Source organism: Ovis canadensis, chromosome 1 (genome assembly GCF_042477335.2).
Source record: "Ovis canadensis isolate MfBH-ARS-UI-01 breed Bighorn chromosome 1, ARS-UI_OviCan_v2, whole genome shotgun sequence".
Classification (NCBI taxonomy): domain Eukaryota; kingdom Metazoa; phylum Chordata; class Mammalia; order Artiodactyla; family Bovidae; genus Ovis; species Ovis canadensis.
This window is the reverse complement of record NC_091245.1, coordinates 241,984,893-242,005,284: the sequence shown is the minus strand read 5'-3', so window position 1 is coordinate 242,005,284 and position 20,392 is coordinate 241,984,893. Positions and strand designations below refer to the sequence as shown.

At 40.5% G+C, this 20,392-nt stretch overlaps 1 protein-coding gene and 1 pseudogene across 1 annotated transcript in view; both read right to left on the bottom strand.

Annotated features, from left to right (window-relative positions):
• The window catches only part of LOC138439876 (ceruloplasmin-like), a 43,703-nt gene extending 34,392 nt beyond the window's left edge, over positions 1 to 9,311 (bottom strand). Inside the window, exons 1-6 of the mRNA XM_069589223.1 lie at positions 9,157 to 9,311; positions 7,873 to 8,123; positions 6,026 to 6,238; positions 5,365 to 5,535; positions 3,839 to 4,081; positions 526 to 691 (exon numbers count right to left, since the gene is read on the bottom strand). Coding sequence (XP_069445324.1) covers positions 526 to 691; positions 3,839 to 4,081; positions 5,365 to 5,535; positions 6,026 to 6,238; positions 7,873 to 8,123; positions 9,157 to 9,311 — 1,199 coding nt within the window. The remainder of the gene's footprint in view (positions 1 to 525; positions 692 to 3,838; positions 4,082 to 5,364; positions 5,536 to 6,025; positions 6,239 to 7,872; positions 8,124 to 9,156) is intronic.
• A 6,476-nt stretch (positions 9,312 to 15,787) lies between these two features.
• On the bottom strand, positions 15,788 to 17,117 carry LOC138425278 (dnaJ homolog subfamily A member 1 pseudogene; annotated as a pseudogene).
• Positions 17,118 to 20,392: the final 3,275 nt, after the last annotated feature.

Below are 20,392 nucleotides of genomic sequence, written 5' to 3'. Positions count from 1 at the left end.
AAGTCATTGACCTCTAGTGATGCAATTCTTCTATCCTTTTTTTCCTTATCTATTATGTTAAGTGTCTCAAATCCCTTATACCTGTTATTTTTCCAGTCTTCTTTTTTTTCTTTTTAAAATTATTATTTATTTATTTTTTACTTTACAATATTGTATTGGTTTTGCCATACATCAACATGAATCCACCACAGGTGTACACGTGTTCCCAATCCTAAACTCCCCTCCCATACCCCCATACCATTCCTCTGGGTCATCCTTTTTAAATATCTCATAATTATAAACAAATCCATTTAAAAATTTAATGCTAAGAAAAAGATGAGAAGTATGTTTTTCTTTGCAGTGGCTTCCGAGGCAATGATCCTTTGGCTGAATATTTTCCAATTATTGTTATAATTATTTTCCCATCTTTATTTTATCAGTATCTTTTTATTATAAAATGCTTAAGTCCTTGTAGGAATAGCTAGGTTATGAAAAAGTCCAATTATCTTTATTTAACCATGAATATTTTCATCACGGAATCATTACCTTCCAGCTTCTGTTAAACTATTTCCACTGAAGAAATTTATGCCAGATGGAGCATAGTCCCAAAAAATTTCTTTAGCAGCAATGTAATAATGAACAACTTGTGTCCCCGTAACGTCTGCTGAAGATTTTTGGCAATCCCTTACATTGAAGAAAGCCTGCATACTCTCTGAAAAATAGTAAATCCAAGTAGAGAATGTTATGAAAACATTAAAACATTTTTCTTAGTCCATATATATACATATATTTAAAACTATAGCCAACAACATTGCAACTTCCCTTTCTTTTGAGAAATTTGAGGTATTTTATTTCCGGAATCTGTTAAAATCCTGAAATGTATGAAGCAAGTACAAGACTCAGGATGCCAAAGTGAGTGTTGAGGAGTGTATATTAGTGGAGATTAATAACCAGCACTGGACCAGCTCCTGAGGAATATGGTGCCTGCCTACTGAGAGGGATTTGAGTCTGTTTAATCAAAAGTATCTTCCCTTATGGTTCTGAAGTTGTTACCATTAATTACTAGATTAACTAGTTGGCAGGCAGGAAGAAAACCAAGGCAGGTACGTTTCCATTAGAGCATCAGTCCTGTGTTTTGATTTAAGAGCAACAAAGGTGGGAGTATAAATTCATACAGACTTTTTGGAAGGTGATTAGGCAGCCTTTGTTAAAATTAAGAACACTTCCATTAAAAACTTTCATTTCTTTCGGTTAGGCAAGACAAAAATTTGCACATACATAAAAAGATACAAATAAAAAGTGGCTAGCTATAACACTGTTAGTGACTTAAATGGGAGGGGATATACATATATGTATATGTATAGCTGAATCACTTTGCTGTACGGTAAAAACTAACACAACATTGTAAATAAACTATACAATAAAAAAATTAAAAATAAAACAAAAAATAAAGGAGTAGCTTTATTTTGGAAATGTCATGGAAAAGATTCTTGCCTGGAGAATTCCATGGACATATTCTTGCCTGCAGAATTCCATGGACAGAGGAGCTTAGCGGGCTATATAGTCCATGGGGTCGCAAAGAGTCGGACACGACTGAGCGACTAACACACACATACACACACAGTGAACCAAGAAAGTGAAAGCAATTTAGCTATCTATCAATAGCTGGATGGTTAAATAAATTAGGCTACATCTCAAACAAATAGAGAAAACCATACAGCTATTTAGAAAAGTAAGCTAGACAAACCTGTGGAGACTGAGTGGGGAAGGAGGGGAGAGGGAGGTATTGGAAGACTGCGACTGACATATATACACTATTGATACTATGTATAAAATAGATAACTAGTGAGAACCTACTAGACAGCACAGGGAACTCTACTCAGTGCTCTGTGGTGACCTAAATGGGAAGGGAATCCAAAAAAAGGGGGGATATGTATATACATATATGTATATGTATATGTACAGCTGAATCACTTGGCTGTACAGTGGAAGTAATACAGCAACTATATGATAAACATTTTAAAAATAAAACAAAAAATAAAAGAGTAACTTAGAAGTATAGTGAACGTCATGGAAAAGATTTTGAGATATAAGGATGAGTGAAGAAAGCAAGCAGCAGAAGATAGAAAAATCTATTTTATACAAATAATAACCTATTTTTTAAAATTAATAGTTAAATAAAACCTATTATATGGGGTGTGATCTCTTTATTTAAAACAGTACCTGTGCATTTTTATTTCTAAGTGTTCATGTATATTGTATGAAAATGCATAGTAAACAGCTTTGTGAGTGTTCACAAATACACATTTGTGTAAACACAGATGGCTTACAGGGATTATTCACTGGAGAGGGAACTGGGATGTTGGTGGGGGTAGGGTTGGACTAGTGGCACATTCTTAAACTATTTCTCCAAAGATGAATGCTAAATCTGATTGTGTGTGTGTGTGTGTGTGTGTGTGTGTGTGTGCTAATTTGGGTGGTGCAAACACTTTCCTGTGGCCAAATCTGAAGCTACCACAAGTTTATCACCTGTTTTATTTAAGTCTCAACTCTCTGGAGCTCCTAAGAGGTGGCTCTCATATACCGCATTAGACTTTCGCTCTTTCTGCCTGCTGCCTTCACCAAACTCTCCCCTCCCTCCACTCCTTCCTCTTTGCTTTCTTCCTTTCTTTCCAGCAAGACTATTCATGCATTCTTATAATTACTAAAAACAAAACAAACAAAAAAACAAAAACAAACAAACACAAAAAAGCCAAAACAAACAGACAAAAAACCACCCCAAACTTCACCATGGGAAGAGAAGAAACACAGGGAAAAGCTATGTAGTCCACTAGGCCAAGGTTTTTTCATTGTGTCCAGGGTTGACCCTATCTTTCCTGCAGAGCTGAAGAGGAAAGACCTGGCTTAAAGGCAACATCTGTAAATGAGGTCAAGAGGAGGAGTAGGTCTGGTGTACATTTGAACCTTTAAAACATATTTTAAAACAACATTCCTTTCTAGGTGAGAACTTTCGTATTATCATTAATTTCTGTCCTTGAGTTACCATAGCCATGTGTGGGTCTCCCTTTTCTCACAACCCTAGGAGGGAGGGTCACAGCACACAGGAAATCCCAATAAGTACATGTTGTTTAGTTGTTTAAATAATTAATTGAAGTATAATGCTAACCAAAGTATTGGACTTAGAAATAAGAAAGGTTTTGATTAGAGAAGTAAATCCCATTTTTGTAAAAAAGGGAGAAAAGTTAAACTCTTTAGTTCAAGTAACAATTGTGTTTTCTGACTGAAAAATAATGCAAAACATTTACATGATTCCATGTAGAGTTTAGTCAGATGTAAGACTAGAGAAGATCAGTAATTTCATAATGGGCCTTTCTATCATTAAATATGAAGTGTGATTGAAGAGGGAAATAAACCAGGAAACCATTACTGGGTTGGTTCAGAATTTACATAACACTTGGGCCTATATAATTTCTGACTCTCACAGGGTTTTGGATTAGTGTTTCAACCTCTTAGAAGTTGTCTTCTCAATTTAAAAAAGAAGAGTAATTATATGTGCTCTGTCAGATACTCAAGGCTCTTGTAAGGCTCACTGGCTAACAAATATATACCTTTTTTTTTTTTTTGGTAAAAACAGCAACAAAAATAATCCCTATATGACTAAAAGTGTTTATTACCATAAAGTTAAAAGTGTCAGAGACCTGAGTTCTGGTTCTGACTGTATTACTGACTTTCCAAAAGGCAATCCTGTCACCTGCCTGATGGTGACATCTTTCCCCATTTGGAAGATTTAGCGTTTGTTATGGGTCATAACCCTGAGAGTCCCCTGACCCTGTATTATGTAAAAGGAATAAATCCCTACCGTGTACCCGACAGTCCAGCAGCCACTCTCCAACACCTTTGGCCACCATGAAGGCATCACGCATGGAGGCAGGGAAGACGGTGATGGTGTCTTTTCTATGATTCTGAGATATCAGAGTTTGTCCATGGAAGTAGATGGGGTGCATGTCCAACAGGGTACCCATGCTGATAAAATGCCACATGACCCTGTCTTCTGCACACATGGTGAGATCAGGTAGATTTGCATACAAGTATCCATTTATTGCTGAAAGCAGAAGTAAATTAGCCTATGGAGCAAGCATGTTACCTCAAGGCCACATGGTATATATTCTATGCATTTCCTTATCACGTAAATCTGGGAGTGCCATCATTGTTCTCATGCAAAATCTGCAACAGGATTTGGTTTGTTTCCCTTCAAAAGGAGGCTATAAACATTATCTCTGATTAAAACTGAGGACAACACAAATTTAAAGGCAAGAGGAAGAAAACTAAGCTGCAAGGTAGGAAGCAGTGAAAAGGGGGAAAAGAATAGAAAGAAGCTAAGTCTGTGGAAAAAGGAGACAAAGGTGAGGGGGTCTGAGATAACAAGAGCAACTTTCTGAAAAGTTCTATGTAGAAGCACATTTCCATAGAAGATCTGCTCAGTTATGTCTTTGTTCTTCCATAATATTTTATTACCCTAAAATTAAATATTTGGGGACGTCCCCGGTGGTTCAGGGGTTAAGAATCCACCTTGCAATGTAGGCGACATGGCTTTGGTCCCTGGTCAGAAACTAAGATCCCACAGGCCATGAAGCAACTAAACCCTGGTGCCACAACTCCCCAGCCCCGCGCACCACAACAAAAGATCCCACCTGCCGCAACTGAGATCTGACACAGCCAAATGAATATTTAAAAAATCACATCTCTCTGTTGTCATCATCTATTTTCATCAATATCAGATGTTAGGAAAAAAAAAAAAAGCATCTATCTAACTTCACTTGCTATGACACTTTGGAAACCAGCAGGATTTTCTAGATGTCTTCATAGCACCACTGAGCTTCCCTGATAGCTCAGTTGGTAAGGAATCTGCCTGCAATGTGGGAGACCCCGGTTGGATTCCTGGGTCGGGAAGATCCGTTGGAGAAGGGATAGGCTACCTACTCCAGTATTCTTGGGCTTCTCTTGTGGCTCAGCAGGTAAAGAAACTGCCCACAATGGAGGAGACCTGGGTTCATCCTTGGATTGGGAAGATCCCCTGGAGAAAAGAAAGGCTACACACTCCAGTATTCTGGCCTGGAGTAATTCCATGGACTGTATAGTCCATGAGGTCGCAAAGAGTCTGACATGATTGAGGGACTTTCACTTTCACTTTCTTTCACAGCAAAAATGGCATGTTCGTGTCTGACTCTTTGCGACCCCTTGAAACATAGCCTGCTAGACCCAGAATGAAGAACTGGGAAACAGAAACTCATTGACGCAAACTTAAATGAAAGGAAATCACAAAATAAAGTCATAGAAGTTAGAACTATAGGATATAAGGAATGAGAAATCTCTTCATAATCTTACAGCGCATGACATTGCTCTCCTTGAAGTCAGGATCATTAGCATTAACTTGACCAGCTTCAGTGTATGTACGAATGTTGTCATCGAAATACCAGCTATGGTTTTCATCAGTTATAGAAAACACCAGAATGAAATACTCATCGATATATTTTTCCATATCTCCATCCAGGGTTCCTAAAACAAAAAGAACGGCAAAACTTACTCTTTGCGAAAATTATTTTTGCTATGAAATAAACTAGTGATTCTGATTCTGATATTCAAAATATAAAAGGAAAACCTTTCACCTCCATAGACAGAACCCTAAGGAACTAAGCATGCAAAGAACAGGCAGTTTCTCTTCTCCCTATTTCCCCTCACCCTGTGGGTTCAACACTTCTCCATAGGAGAAAGGTGGCGAAATTTTGTGTAAAGGTGACTAAGATGAAGATTTCTGGGTTTGACTACTGTATAGTGTCCAGCCTGCTCTATTGGACTTGCATGGAGACATTGGACTCAAGAATGCCATCTGGTGCTCAGAGGCGAAATGGCAACGTTACTTTTCTGACTGGAGAATCAAGGTCAAGACAGGAAGAGTTTGTTAGCAAAATTCCACTAGGAGAGTGAGGGAGACCCCACACATCCGAGCTGGCTCTATTTGCTACAGTGAGATTTTTTTAAATGTTACCTCTTTTACAAGTCAGAATTGGTCCGAGAAGTCCTGAAGACACATCTTTTAGAGTGTCTACATGGGAGTGGTACATCCGTGTCACGCAGTTACTGTCATTGGGACCAGGCCCCTGATTTTCTTCTACAAACCACCTGTAAGTGTATTCTGCCCCTGGCTCTAGACGGTCGTCTTCCTTTTGCAGGCCCGTAGTGTTGTCTGGATAGAGAGCGCCTAGAAAATGGAACTTGCGCTGTGGTCACAGCAATCAGTGGACAACATTTTTCTTAATGTGACTCATGCTTTCTGCATTAAGCCATGAAAGTGTGTTAATTTGTATTTTTGGAAAGTGTGTGTTTCCCCTTTCCTGTCTCCTGCCTCCTGTCTCCCTAGATTCCCCTTAGTTGGTTTCTACCTGAATGCCCAGCTTGGCCAGTTTCCAGACTTAAATCAAAAGGAGTCAGGCAGCATATGAACAAACTATCATCACCTTTATCGATAGATTCCACAACTATTCATGGTGTACATACTATCTGTGTAGTTCTTAGATACAGAAAGTTCCTGAGTTGCACTCTGTATCATCGTCATTGCAAATCAGATTTGGGAATGAGGGTATCAAGAGCATCCAAGCCACTGTTGTTGTTTAGCCGCTCAGTCAAGTCCAACTCTTTGCCACCCCATGGACTGCAGCCAGCCAGGCTCCTCTGTCCATGGGATTTTTCAGGCAAGAATACTGGAGTGGGTTGCCATTTCCTCCTCCAGGGGATCTTCCTAACCCAGGGATCCAATCCCAGGGATCAATGTCTCCTGCTTGGCAGGCAGATTCTTTACCATTGAGCCACCTGGGAAGCCCCATGACAGGGCTTTACCTGAGCTACATCTTCCAGAGGGCATCAAGAGCATCCATGTTACTGTATACACTGCTATATTTAAAGTGGATCACCAGCAAGGATGTACTGCATAGCACAGGGACCTCTGCTCAACATTATGTGGCAGCCTGGATGGGAGAGGAGTTTAGGGGAGGATGGATACATGTATACGTATGGCTGAGTCCTTTCGCTGTTCACCTAAAACTATCACAACACGTTAACCAGCTATGCCCCAACACAAAATAAAAAGCATCTATGTTACCTACAAGCTGCTCACTGATGTCAGGAAGTGGTCTTCAGCATGGATGACATTACCCTGAGCTACTACCTTTGTTCTGAATCTGGGGCCTTGCCCTTTTCGTTTTTATTATCCTAGAATTTTGCCTCAGATCTCCACCATTTGAGGCTGGAATCTAATAACTATGGATAACATTCCTTCATTCAATAGGAGACTTTGAAGCATGACCAACCTCTCATCCTTTATCATCTTTTGAGACCAACCCTATTTTGTGTTAGCATTCTCTTCCCTTCCTTTTCCCAGCACCATCAAGCAGCTGTGAGTGTGGATGTTTAAGAGAGAAGATACTATCTGGAAAATAGTGACTTTACCTGACACTGATGTTTTCTAAGAGGCTAACCCTCATTCACTAGAAAATGAGATGACAGGACATGGATATGAAATGGCAGGACAATATTTCTGCCAACATAACACTTAGCTCATGAGTGTCTCCTACCCTCCAAACTTATGTATTTATTTATTTACATGAGAGAAAAGTGTGTTTTCTTTCCCAGAAGTTGAATGGGGGAGAGGGATTGTCATTCATTCATTTCAAATGAGAAACTGAAGAACAATCTGGGATATAAACATTAGAGACATCTGAAGTAAAAGTCTGTATTCACCCAAACTACTCCTTTAGTTCATAATTGCCTTGCTTTTCCTGAGGTTTGTACTCTTCATTAACAAAAACTCAGGAACCTAAGGAATAGGAACTCACTTACCTTCATTATCTTTAGTGTAGGTTAATCCATGAGGATGGAAACTATACATTCTGGAAGCATTATTTTTCACATGTACATGAATGAGGTCTCCAGTCTCTGCTTTTATGATTGGACCGATAAATCCCAACCAGGATGGTTTTTCAACGGTGGTTTGAAATGTATCATCCGTGTACCCAAAATACAAAGCCTTTTTATAGACAGATCCTATCCTATCTTTGCTTGGTTGGAGATATGTTTCAGATTGAAACTCTCTGTAAACAAACAAACAAGAAAGAACTTTAACAAATTTTTACTGAAACGAAAGCAATGTCAAATCAACTGAAACTAGAAGTAAGAATCTTTCCAGTCTAATTTCGCAGAGAAAACCCAGACACTGGTAAAAATCTAGAATGAGTAGGCAAGGAGAAGACTGGAAAGTCTGGTGAAGAGACGAAATGCAAATGTATCAAGTCATATGCCTGGCCTTTCGGTTCAAATGACTTAGAAATTATTTGCACTGAACCATGTATGGAAGGTTTCTGACCCTACTTTGAGGTTACTTTAGTTCTCAAACATTAGATCAATGTTACAAGTTAAGATTCTTTACACATTTCCATGATTCAGGGATTTGTTGGTAGAATTGGGGGCATTTTGGCAGACAAAGATAGTGAACCAGAACCCCGCATATAACCTTTAGATTTCTTTGTCCCAATCATCTGAACAGAAAAATCAAGCAGAGAGCTGCAATTTTACAATCTCTGCCATAGACTCCATACCAGAAAGAAAAGCGTTGTTTGAGCTCTTGCGTACCATTCATACTCATCCCTGATGCTGGAAAGACTGAAGGCAAAAGAAGAATAGGGCATCAGAGCATGAGACAGTTGGATGGCATCACCAATGCAATGGACATGAGCTTGGGTCAACTTCAGGAGCTGATGAGGGACAGAGAGGCCTGGTGTGCTGCAGTCCATTGGATCACAAACAGTCAAACATGACTGAACAACCACAACAACCACCACTTACACAAAATTGATGATAAATACAGGATTAGAGATGATCCTTGAAATATGTATCGTGAAGGCAAGAGTGGCAGGAATCCCAGGAAGGAGCAATTTCTGATTTATATTAATAGCTAGCTTCCATGTTATGCTTATACTAAAAAACTCAAAGGAAGCAGTTCTAATAGCAAAATGTGCCCTTAAAGAATCTATCATGGAAACTTCTTCAGCAGCATTTTATCAGTGAATAACAATTACCAACATTTGTGTCTAATAGCAAATGTTTCAACACGAAGGTATTACTTACTGATCGTCCGAAAAAGGCATTCCATTGAGCAGGTTTTTACCAGTAGGAGCATAGTTCCAAGTAGTTTCTTCAATGCCTATGTAATAGTACCTATCTATTGTCCAACCTAGAGAACTAATAAAAACCAGATAGATCAGTGAAAAAAGGAGCTTCATTTTCAAACCTTGCACTTGGAGAGGCTGAGTTATGTTTCCCTTCCTTTTATAATCTACACATTCTTCCTTTATTTATGTTTGTTTACATAAGCCAGGGTTGCATAAGAGCTCATCAAATGCTGCATCTGCATATATGTCATTTCCATTCCAAATGCATTTAGTTTTCACTAGTCAGCTGAGGTAAAATGTTGCCCAACACAGAGAATGCTGGTTCTTAACCCAGTACACCTTACCAATTAAGAGCTTGCTTGAATTACTGAGTAGACGGGCTACACAGATTATTCATTGGCCCCTTAAGATTGTTGTCTATTTCTGCATGATAGGAATCACCTCCAGTTTAGTCTAGTCTACAGATATCCCTCTCTTTCTCAAGTTACTGTGTACTGAATCAGGTTTATTTGTCCAATAGGCAGCAAGTCAAACACGGAGATGCCAAGGTTTGTGGCAAAGAAAAGATTTTTACATAAAGAGGAGAACACGTTTCACATCCGTCTCCTCAAAGCTGGGATCTCTGTGAGTTAAAGAAGCAGAGTGGTCTGAGGCACGGGGAAAGGTGATTGGAGGTAAGGAAACGGTGAAGTAACTGCTGTTCTGCACAGGTGCAAATGGCCGTGCTTCCTCGTGGGACACGAGTTCTGAAAATGGTGGCATCACTATGTTCTGAGGGTGAGGGTTTTGGCCCTCTGATCTCAAAAGGTCACCCATCAGATACTTGGGCAGGCCCAGTGGAGGGCTCAGTGGTGTCAGTGGATTTGAACTGGATGAGAGGTGATTCTGAGTTCCTGAAACACAACTTGAGCACACATACTAAGGTGCCTATGTTGGAGATACTATTTGCAGGAGGTGGTGAAGGGAGTCTTTGTTTTTCGATTAATTACTTTTGGCTGTGCTGAGTCTTTGCTGCACATGGGCTTCTCACTGCGGCGGCTTTTCTTGCTGAGGAATGCGGGCCCAGGAGCTGTGTTTCTTGAGCTTAGTTGTCCCTGGTCATGGGGGATCTTCCTGGCCCAGTGTCCTGTACATTGACAGGTAGATTCTTAACCACTGGACCACAGGGAAGCCCTTTTATTTATTTTTTAATAATACACAAGATCAAAGTATTTTTTTCTGGCTGTTTATATAGATAAATACACATACTTAAAGACATAACAAACTAAATACAGCTCTGAGAGGAAGAGAGAGGATTATTATATTAAAAATGTTTTTTTTTTATGAGAAGAGTACATTTCCATATTACTTGATTTTAAAAATCAACAAAATACTTGCAATTTAAAACCCCTTTTTCATTGAAAAATAATGAAAATATAAGTATCTTCTTTATAAGCAGCAATTACTAAATTCTACAAAGGCTAAGACATCTAGGCTGTCATATTACTAAGGTTTTCACATTTGTGAATGCTCTGGTTAGCTTTAAGAGGAAGCTAGGAAAACAGACCACTGCTTTGGGAGATTTATATGTCACCAGCAGATACTGGAAGAAATTCAGAAAAGCTAGGCCTGGAGGGACCATGGTGTGTGGAGAAATCAGCCCCAGGAAAGCAAGCACCCTTTGGGAAGCAGCTGAACAGGGTTACGGGAGGACCCAGGTCATGTACGACGGGTTTCATGAAAGAGGAGCTAGGGATGGGCTCTCTGGCCTCAGTAAGGAGATCCAACTTGGTTGGAGCAGTTGGATGCTGCAGTCACTCATATTCCTCTGTGTATGGAAAAACCTTACAACCTTCCCTGCCACTGTGTCTTAGACTAGCTGTCATAGAAGGGTCTACCCATCACACAGGGGGCAAGATGCCCTTAAAAGGACTCTCAGATGTTCCTTTATCTTCTATAACTTCTTTTCTCTTTCTTTTAGGCACATTAATTTTAGTCTGGAATATAGATAATAGAAGAGCCATTGAGCTGGCATATTTTTCCCTCAGTAAGTTACCCCAGTAAGTTCAAAGACATCTACTGTATTCACTTCAAACAGATCTATCTCCAGTTCTCACTCTGCCATTCACTAGATGTGTGATTGGGAATGAGTTGCACACTCTTTCTGAACTCCCACCTTTCCTACTTGTAATATGAAGGTTATAATAATTAAATTTCAGGGCTCCTCTTCCAGCCTGACACAGTGTAGGCATTTAAAGAAAGTTAGCATCCTCTCCTGAGACAATGAAAACGGTGTAAGTAAATGTCCATTGTTTCTTTGTTTTCTTCTCAACAAATGACTAGAACTGACTCCCATTTTTGGAGTTGGAGTGGGGAACACTTTGTCTTGGGTAATATACTCTATGGCTCATCCATAGCGGGAGAAGGCAATGGCACCCCACTCTAGTACTCTAGTCTGGAAAATTCCATGGACGGAGGAGCCTGGTAGGCTGCAGTCCATGGGGTCTCTAAGAGTCGGACCTGACTGAGCAACTTCACTTTCACTTTCCACTTTCATGCATTGGAGAAGGAAATGGCAACCCACTCCAGTGTTCTTGCCTGGAGAATCCCAGGGACGGAGGAGCCTGGTGGGCTGTCATCTATGGGGTCACACAGAGTCGGACACGACTGAAGTGACTTAGCAGCAGCAGCAGCATCCATAAGGAAATTTGGCTTCCCAGGTGGTGCTAGTAGTAAAGAACCTACGTGCCAATGCAGGAGACATAAGAGACGCAGGTTCAATCCCTGGGTCGGGAAGATCCCCTGGAAGTGAGCATGGCAACCCATTCCAGTATTCTTGCCTGGAGAATCCTATGGACCGAGGAGCCTGGCTGGCTATAGTCCACAGGGTCACAAAGAGTCGGACATGACTGATGCACACATAGGCAAATTATGTTTGCAGTCCTGTCCTTCTTTTCCTGCTTAGCCCTCAGTAGGTTAGTTTTTTGGCACAGCAGAATTTGATGTTGGTCATCATTATCTGACTATATTCTTGGTTGGTAGCCCAGAAACATAATGTGACAGATTTAGAGAAGCTTCGTTGACTTTTGTCCCAAGATGTGAGCACAAACACCTTAGACAGAATTTGAATTCTCCTCTGGTTTTCCTCTTTCATAGCTGAAAATAAGTTGAAGAAATAAACTGAGCACATAAAACTATGCATAAAGACCCAGTGATAATGCAACTTTATGTTTGTAAAAAGCTTTACAATCTTTAAAATACCTTACAGAAAAAAAAAAATTTACCCAATGTAGTCTTCAAAACACTGTCCCCTAACTTCCACCCCTCATACTTGTTTCACAGTTGAGGTGTGGACAGCTCAAAAGATCAGGTAAGTAGCTGCAGGATGTAAACTCCCCAGTTATGGAGCCAAGATTCAAATATAAATCACTGGACTCCAAGTCAAATGTTTCTTTCAAGTGACCTTACTTGTCCCCATAATTTAGCTCAGTTGGTAAGGAATCTGCCTGCAATGCAGAAGACCCCAGCTCATTTCCTGGATTGGGAAGATCTGCTGGAGAAGGGATAGGCTACCCACTCCAGTATTCTTGGGCTTCCCTTGTGGCTCAGCTGGTAAAGAATCTGCCTGCAATGAGGGAGACCTGGGTTCAATCCCTGGGTTGGGAAGATCTCCTGGAGAAGGGAAAGGCTACCACTCCAATATTCTGGCCTGGAGAATTCCATGGACTATTTAAGTCCATGGGGTCTCAAAGAGTCTGACACGACTAAGTGACTTTCACTTTCACATACTTCTGTATATCCACAAATGTTAAGTTTTGCTCAGAATGTCTGATGCTAACCTTATCTTCCAACAAGGCAAACAAATGGAATATAAATGGTGTGGGGACAAGACAAGGAGTTTAAAAACAAGAGGAATGTGCCAGCAACTTTCACACCCATTTCTATTTTTTCTATTACATTTACCAATAATCACTGTTTGTTGAAACAGCCATCAGATTTTCCTTAGCTGCCTTCTAAACGCTGGTTCTAATTGTGTCGGCCAATCTGGAAAGGGAAGTTTACTAAGCTGTTTTTCTAGAGGAGGAAACTGAAACTTGAGTGCTTTAAACAACTTTCCAAAGCAAGTAGGTTTTGGGTTAGCCAAAAGGCTCATTTGGGTTTTTCCATAAGATGTTTCTGAACAAACTTTTTGGCCAGCTCAATATTAAAGCTAGAATTTAAATGAAGGCCTTAAAGGCTGGTGGATGGTCTTACTACTAAATGTTCTGCCTTGTAATCTAGATTACTCTGTAGCAAACTATCAACTAGGATATTGATATTAGAGTAAATTCAATAAGTAGAAGAGTTAGGAGCCAGAGCAAATGGGTGCACTTGAGATAAAGCCTTGTGTCCTTTTTGGGTTAAGACTACAGAAATTGCCAGCTTTCACAATATGGTCTAGACTTCATGAAGGACCAGTGTCCACAAAACAAGGCATAGAAGGGCATAGATGTAAGATATGGAGGGCCAATGAGAAAGAGAAAAGCAGACCCTGACTCAGAATTGGCCTGGCATTCACAGGTAGGCCTGGTGTTCTGTTGAACATAATTTCTAGAACACCAACATCAGACAACACCACTGGTGACCAGGATAGATAAAGATGAAAACAGGACCATTCCATAATCATGTTTGAACACACACGAGGGAGCATGAACATTGTCCAGACCTTTATAGTAACCAAGCATTCCCTTATTCTGGCCAGAACTGACAGCTACCTCTTTACCAAGTACACCTTTGGTTTTAACCCTCTTGCTTAATAGACAAGATTATGAAGACATCCACTGGTAGAATTATCCCTCTTCCTTACTGCATTCAATCCAGAGCAAGGCCTTGTTTCCTTCCACACCCTCTTAAATCACTTAATGCAAGTCTTAATCCTGTAACCTCCCAGAGGCCTTGCTTATTTCCCAGGCTTATTTCTAGTTTTGTGTTTTTTTCCTCCCCTGGATCTTCCCATAATAACTTTTTGTGCCCCGAGGCCAAGAGAACTCAGTAGTATTCAATGAGTAGGTTTCTGTATTCTTCATCTACAGAAAAAAACTCTCAACTCCCAGCCTTAAAGATCTCCAACTTCAATGAGTACCTTCTGCTGTACCCAACGTTAAATGCCATGGTTCTGCAAGTGGAAAACCAGAGTTTCATGAAGATAAAAGGGTGGAGGGAGAGTTCAGAAGTTGCTTTCTGAAGCTCTCAGGCCTCTAAGTTGGTCTACAGATAAAAATAAATTTCTCTAAACATGTCTCTGTGTGGATTTAGTTGCTTCAGTCCTGTCTGACTCTGTGCGATCCCATGGAATGAAGACCCACCAGGTTCCTCTGTCCATGGGATTTTTCAGGCAAGACTACTGGAGTGGGTTGCTGTTTCCTTCTCCAGAGGATCTTCTCAACTCAGGGATTGAACCCATGTCTCCTGTGTCTCCTGCATTGCAGGCAGACTCATTACCCACTAAGCCATGGGGGAAGAGCATTGCTCAAATATATAAACCCTAGTGCCTAGAGTGACAAGTTATAAACTCTTCTACCACCAGAGCTCCAATATCTGAAGCCACATGGAGAGAACTATAGGACTAGATCTGGGTTACACAGAAGCTGGCTGACAAATTTTGGAGACTATGAGATAAAGATCTCAATATTATTGTGAATCTCTGGATGCTGTACTTGGGGGTTTCCTTGAACTAGAATTTCCCAAGACTTTCAGTGAAAATTTTTTTTTTTTGCTTTATAATCAGTATATTAAAGAGACATTCATACATTTCAAGAACTGCCTAAATTCTGATACCATATTTAAGCTTGTGAACATATGACTTTAAACATACAATTAAAGCTATTCATCATAATTTGCTATACTACCAACATTAAGTTACAGTTGCTCTGGAGCATAAGTTAAATGGTTTAAAGTAAGCCTGTAATATAGCTACAAAAACACCTTCCTATCTCATATATACAAATTACTTCTTCATGTAAAGTTCTCATCACTCTAACCTCTAAGTTTCCCTGCTCCAGAAGTCACTACTCGAAGGCTTACTGTGGTCCAAAGAGAAGAGGTGGGTGGGAAGTAACCAGGACCAATAGTTTTATATTAATAAAAGATGACACAGCAGAGAGAATGCAATTCTACAAGTGCAAGCTCTCAAGAAGCAGCATATTATGATAAACCCCTTCTTTAGAAAGGTATCATTTCTATCACTGATACCACAGGCTAAATTAAATTATACAGCAGGCCATCTTCAGGTAACAGTTGAGGCAACAGAATAAATGCAGAAGCATTATACTGAATCCCACTTAATACAACTATACAGACCAATACTTCTCTACAAATTAAGTTCTCTGTTTGACTGCCAGTTAAATACAGTTTTAATTTCATAGCTTAATAATTAAGGGTCATACACTGAAGTCAATACATATACCTGGCATTTCAGTCTAAGCTATTCCATGTACATAGCTGAAATCCATTACAAAGTATGGCCTGACAAATGCTAGGGGAAATTTTTTAAAGTTGTTTTCACAAGTATTAAACTTATCTTGCACACTGAAGTCATCATACATACAGGGCAAAATCAGAGCTTTTATATTCGAGTTTATTCTTCATTTAACTTTTAAACACTACTAAAGTTGAATATTAAAACAAAAGCAAGTAGTGAGCATATTATGATTATAGTCCTTCACTCAGTCACTACTGCAAATAAAACACCAGCAGTGATTGTTATTCACAGGCCCTACCAGGAGGTCTGACACTGAATGCCACCCTGAGGATGCTGTTCATCATCCTCATATACTTCTCCATTGTAATGGCGCCGTCTGTCCTGATTTGGATCAAAGTCCACTAATTCTACCCGGTTTATTTCATCAATATCTTCTACTTCCTTCCTCTCAGGCAGAAGTTTTTCCAGCAAAGAGAGTTTATCAGGAGAGAAAAAGCCATTCTCAGGAAAGTTTACCTTAAATTCAATGATTAGGTGACCCTTTTCATATGGCCTACAATAAATTGGCATGCCTTCATTTAGCACACACTTGATATTTCCATGCTTGACAATCTGACCTGGATGAGAAGTGATGACTATGGTTCGATTGTCAAGAGTAGATATTGGCTTCTGGAAGCCACACAATATCTCAACCAGCTGTATCTCCATACACATGAAAAGGTCTTCTCCTCTAGTAAAAACAGCATGGTCCTTCTGATCTAAAACAATGATAATATCTCCTGGCTCCAGTCCTGGTTCTTGGTCTCCTTCACCAAGGAATTTTATTGTCTGGTCATCTTTCATGCCTCTGTCATTATGAACTTTTTCTTTTCTAGAACTATCTTCCTTCTGTTCCAGCTTTTACATCTATCTTTAGGACTGATCCGCTCCCCTGGCCTCCGCACTCCATGCAGACTGAATTTGCTGAACCATTCCAGGTCCTGTCTGATGAATTCTCATTTGCATTCCAGTACTTCGACAATTGGGACTCATTCTACTGCTCCTTTTACCACCTCGGCCTTCACATTTGTCACAAATCATATTCTTTCGCAAGGCTAGTTTTCTTGCTGCTCCACTATATAAATTTTCTAAGGTTACTATAGGTTGATGTACAACGTTTTTACCTCTTCTCTCTCTCTGCATCTTGCCTCCTCCTCCAAAAAAACATATCAAAGATGTCCATGGGGGAGCCAAAACCACCTCCTGCTCCACCTTCTTTAATGGCCTGTTCTCTTCCTTTGTTATCATATAATCCCCTTTTCTTCGCATTAGAGAGCACTTCATAAGCTTGAGAAATCTGTTTAAACTTCTCGCCTTCATTTGGATTCTTATCAGGGTGGTACTTCAAGGCCAGTTTCCTGTAAGCCTTTTTCAGTTCTTCTTGGGTGGCATTGGGTTTGACCTCCCAAATCATCATAGTAGGTGGTTTCTTTCACCATTTTATACAGCCAGTGTGCGGCCGATGCCGGTGTCCGGGAACGCGAAGGAGCGCGTTACTGTGCGCAGCTTGGGCAGTCGCCGCTCCTCTGCCTCTCACCGAAAAGTTCCGTCAATGAAACATTTTGTATGAAAGCCACAAATGATAGTTAAAGATCCAGGAATTGCGAGAATCTACCTTGGTGAACACAGCTCATACCCTGGAAAGTAAATTTTTCTATTCTGTATCATTTTAAGATTTTACCAGGATGCTCCAGTATTCTTGCCTGGAAAATCCCATGGATGGAAGAGCCTGGCAAGCTACACGACTGAGCGACTTCACTTTCACTTTCATGCATGCATGCTAAGTCGCTTCAGTAGCGTCCAAATCTGTGTGGCCCAATGGACTGTAGCCCATGTTATTCTCCGGGCAAGAATACTGGAGCGGGTTGCCAAGCCCTCCTCTAGGATATCGTCCCAACCCAGGGTTTGAACCCACATCTCTTACATCTGCATTTGTGAGTGGGTTCTTTACTGATAACACCACCTGGGAAGCCCTTTTACTAGGATATCTATCCTTAAACAATATGTTGTTTATTTTTGAAGGAAAAATAATAGCAAACATAAACCTGTTTGTGTTCGGAAAGGGCAACAGCGCCACTATTTTTCCTGAGAGAAGATAAACTGTAAGGCTCTGGGTCACAGTCTGGTTCCACTCCAGCTCTCAGGAGTGGAGTGCCCTTAGGAGATCCGAACCATGAACAGACAGAGCAGGAACATTAGCAGCATATAGTTAAGCCAAACCAAATACAGGATTACTGGCCTGAGGTCAAAACAATAGGATATTGGCATCAGGGTTCTTGGTGATGACTGTCCTGGGCATTTCTGTCTCTCAAGGCATACCATTCCAGTGGGCTGGTTCCTTTACATGTGGTGAACAAGTTTTATTCTAGAACATTCTTTCCCTTCTTTCAGGGGCTTCCCCTGACCTCTCTCCTATGCTCTGTCTTTTGTTTCCTGAACCCTATTTTTTCCTCTTCTTGGAGGAAGAATAATTCTTTCATTTTGGTGAAGTGCATTCTCTCCTGGGGGGCTTCCTGTGGCTCAGATAGTAAAGAATCTGCCTGCAATACAGGAGACCCTGGTTTGATTCTTGTGTCAGGGAAGGTCCCCTGGAAAGGAAATGGCTACCCACCCCAGTATTCTGGCCTGGAGAATTCCATGGATGGAGGAGCCTGGCAGGCTACAGTCTGTGTGGTTGCAAAGTCAGACATGACTGAACGACTAACACACACATATCACAGAAGTAATTTCCTTCAGAATTTAAAAGGCACTGCTCCACAGTCTTTATCTAATAGAGCTGTTCAGAAGCTTAAAGCCAATATGATTCCCTACATTTTCTATGTTTCTATGTGACTTGATCTTTTCTCTCTGGAAGCATATAATCTATCCTCTTTCAGTTGGGGAGAGGGTAGTTTAAACTTCATTTGGTCTATTCTTTCCATCTGGATACTCATGCTCTTCAGTTTCATGGAATTTTCTTGAATTATAATGATTTCTGTCCTCCATTTTTTCTGTTGTAGAAATTCCTGTTATTTAGTATTCAACTTCTCAGACTGACTGGTTCTCTATTTTTCTTAGTTCTCACACCATTAAAAATATATTTTTTTCTTTCTGCTCTAATGTCTGAATAATACCTTGACTTAATTTTCCCAGTCTTCTACTGAGATTTTGTTTATGCTATCTTATTTTTAATTCCCCAGAGCTCTTCTTTTGTCCTGTGAATATTCCTGCTAAAATAGCTTTCTTTTTCTTATTTTTTTTTCATGAGCACAGAATCTTCTCTTATCTTTCTAAGGAATGAGTGATAATTTGTTTTATTATTTTTTTTTTAGGCTTTCTTTTCTGCAAGTTGGTTGCCTCCAAATTGGTGTTTATTTAAATTTGTTTTGATCTCTGTCTTTCCTGTAGGAGGCTTTCATCAGATATCTGGGGATCCTTGTCTATCTGCTGATGGCAATGAATGGAGGAAACAGCTGACTGGAATTGAGTGTGTGTGTGTGTGTGTGTGTATGTGTGTGTATGTGTGTGTGTGTGTGTGTGTGTGTGTGTGTGTGTGTGGTGGGGGCGGGGGGAGCTTATAGGCTCTGAACTTCACTTCTGGGTGAACTGGTCGAGCCATTTATTGAGAAATTTCAAATATCATTATAACATTGAGTTCGCCAAAAATTATTTCTGGTTTTCCCATACCAGCTTATGGAAAAACCCAAATGAACTTTGGAGCCAACAAAATGCTGTCCTATGTCTACTGTGACAAATAACCATGAACTTAGTGACATAAAACATACATTTCCTGTCTTACAGTTTTGGAGAGCAGAGAGTCCAAAATCAGTGTCTCTGGACTAAAATCAAAACTTTGGCAGGCCCGGATTCCTTCTGGGATCTCTAGGCAAGAAGTCATTTCCTTGGCTTTTCCAACTTCTCCAGGCTGGCTGCATTCCTTGACTGACCCCCTTCCATCCTCAAAGCCAGCAGTGCAGCAACTTCTCTCCTCTCCAATTCCCATTTCTGTTCTTTCTGAATCTGCCACTCTTGCCTCCCTTGTGGCTACATTGGACACACCTGCATAATCCAGGATAATCTCCCCATTTTAATGTTCTTAATTTGATCACATCCACAAAGTCCATTTCAAGGTAACATATCCAAATGCATGCATAGCCGCTCAGCCATGTCCAACTCTTTGTGACCCCCATGGACTGCAGCCCACCAGGCTCCTCTGTCCATGGGGATTCTCCAGGCAAGAATACTGGAGTGGGTTTCCATGCCCTCTTTCAGAGGATCTTCTCAACCCAGGTATTGAACCCAGGTATCCTGCATTGCAGACAGATTTTTTACTGCCTGAGCCACTAGGGAAGCCCAAAATTGCCGTATTCACAAGCATAATGATTAGGAGGTGGACATTGCAGGGGTGGGGGTATTATTCAGCCTATCAGGCTTCCCTGGTAGCTGAGACAGTAAAGAATCTTCCTGTATTGCACAAGACCTGAGTTCTATCCCTGGGTTGGGAAGACCCCCTGGAGAAGGGAATGGCTATCCACTCCAGTATTCTTGCCTGGAGAATCCCATGGGCAGAAGAGCTTGGTGGGATACAGTGCAAGGAGTGGCAAAGAATTGGACATGATTGAACGACTAACACTTTCACTTTTCACCTATTCAGTCTATCACAGTAAGTATCTATATTTTCCTCTTGTACTGGCCAGACTCCTGGGAAAGAGACTCCAGCTTGGAAAGTACAATA